Source organism: Mesoplodon mirus (assembly GCF_964341445.2).
Source record: "Mesoplodon mirus genome assembly, chromosome: 18".
Taxonomy (NCBI): domain Eukaryota; kingdom Metazoa; phylum Chordata; class Mammalia; order Artiodactyla; family Ziphiidae; genus Mesoplodon; species Mesoplodon mirus.
Genome location: NC_138994.1, coordinates 4,284,358 through 4,286,521, shown reverse-complemented (window position 1 = coordinate 4,286,521; position 2,164 = coordinate 4,284,358). Strand labels below are relative to the sequence as shown.

The following is a 2,164-nucleotide window of genomic DNA, read 5'->3' as shown; positions in this document are numbered from 1 at the left end:
TAGAGAGTCTATGTAAATTACTGGACTACAGGGTATGTATATTTTACACAGTGCTAAATGATCCTACCTAGTGATCATATCACTGTGCCTTTACAGTAGCAGTGAAATTATCTTAGCCTTTTATTTGATACTCATTTATTGTCTGTCTCCCTCCTCTGACCACGAGAAGGATGGCACCTTGTTCATCACTGTCCCCAGAGACTTGCACATCGTAAACTGCAATACATATCGGATGAATTAGGAACCCTCATTGTAGACTATCTTCCAATTTTTATTCTAAGAATATGGTCAGTTTGCCTATGAGCCATCAGCGCACTATAATGTTTGCTTTGTCTTTCTCCTCCCTGGACTGGGCAGTATTTCTGATTCACCTATTTTTTTCCTAGTGCAATGGCTGACACCCAGCAGGGCTCAGTGAGCCTGAGTTGAAGGAATGAATCAATGACTTTGCAGGCTGTGAGTCACATAAGAAACCAAATGCAAGGTAGGAAGCAGATTAAGCTGAGGGGGCTCTGTGGGGAAGGAAAGGAGGGTCTCTGTGTTGAAAAGTGGGGAGATGGAGAAGCCTGGTAATTGTGTAGGGCTCTTCTGGCAGGCAAAACTCTCAAGAGATGTCCCAGAGAAACAACACCTCACCTCCCACCAGGACAACATGGCAGAGGTCTCCACCGCCCTCTCCACCTCTAACATAGGATTGTTTTCTCCATCAGGTAGCCATGAGTTTTCAAGGACCTATGAAACGTTTGAGACATGAACAAATTTTCAATGTTAGCTCCAAAATACGATAAGAAAACTACAAAAAATTAATATTTATTCAAAATGTACAAAATGTAACAATATGTCAACTATTTACAGCAACTCAATTCAACTATATATAGTTACTTATACACTTCTTTAATGTGGGTGTTGCCACATTTTAGTATGTTTGATATAATATAGGATGAGGCTTCCAAAATTGGAACCTTAAAAGTTTTAAAAGAGCTCTATTTCTACCTTGGTTTTCTCTCAAAGGGAGAATTCCTGCTTTGTCCGTATTTCATCCTCTTTAATCCTAAATTTCCCCACCTTTAAATGGGGATCCTCATAAAAAGGTTCATCCAAGCGTTATAGTAAGGACAAAATAAAATAATGTATTATAAAAGAACTGATCTATCATACAAAATTGTAAATAACCTATACTTCAATTAAAAACTAAAAAATAAAATTTTAAGATAAAAAAACAATGGGGTGGCGGCGGCTGAGACGACAGCGGTGGCAGCGGTGACGGCGGCTCTGGAGGCCGCAGTCCCGGTCCTGGCTTCGGCCCCAGACCGACCATGGTGACGCTCGCTGAGCTGCTGGTGCTCCTGGCCACCCTCCTGGCCACGGCCTCGGGCTACTTCGTCAGCATCGACGCGCATGCCGAGGAGTGCTTCTTCGAGCGGGTCACCTCGGGCACCAAGATGGGCCTCATCTTCGAGGTGGCCGAGGGCGGCTTCCCGGACATCGATGTGGAGATTACAGGGCCTGATAATAAAGGAATTTATAAAGGAGACCGGGAGTCCAGTGGGAAATACACATTTGCTGCTCACATGGATGGAACATATAAGTTTTGTTTTAGCAATAGGATGTCCACCATGACTCCAAAGATAGTGATGCTCACCATTGATATTGGGGAGGCCCCCAAAGGACAAGACATGGAAACAGAAGCTCACCAGAACGAGCTAGAAGAAATGATTAATGAGCTCGCAGTGGCGATGACAGCTGTAAAGCATGAACAGGAATACATGGAAGTTCGGGAGAGGATACACAGAGCAATCAGTGACAACACAAACAGCGGAGTGGTCCTTTGGTCCTTCTTTGAAGCTCTTGTTCTAGTTGCCATGACACTGGGACAGATCTACTACCTGAAGAGATTTTTTGAAGTCCGGAGGGTTGTTTAAAAAGCCTTTTCCTGATGATCTGAAACTCATAATTCACTGTTTACCAAACATCTTGGTCATAATAATGTCATTAGTTTCTACATTTTTATTTTCTAAACTGTACATTCGCAGCTTCTATTTCTTTGTGATTAATAGATATTGGGGAAAACACTTTTTTAGGAAAGTTATAGTGAAAATTTGACATGTGATTGGCATGATTTCATATTTCAGTTCTTTCTCCATATACAGGTCCTTCCAGAACT

At 42.2% G+C, this 2,164-nt stretch overlaps 1 protein-coding gene across 1 annotated transcript; it reads left to right on the top strand.

The window, feature by feature from the left end:
- Positions 1-1,226: 1,226 nt before the first annotated feature.
- On the top strand, positions 1,227-2,164 carry LOC309793816 (transmembrane emp24 domain-containing protein 2-like). Its single transcript, XM_082604598.1, has one exon. The coding sequence runs from the start codon at positions 1,317-1,319 to the stop codon at positions 1,920-1,922; it is 606 nt and encodes a 201-aa protein (XP_082460724.1). The 5' UTR covers positions 1,227-1,316; the 3' UTR covers positions 1,923-2,164.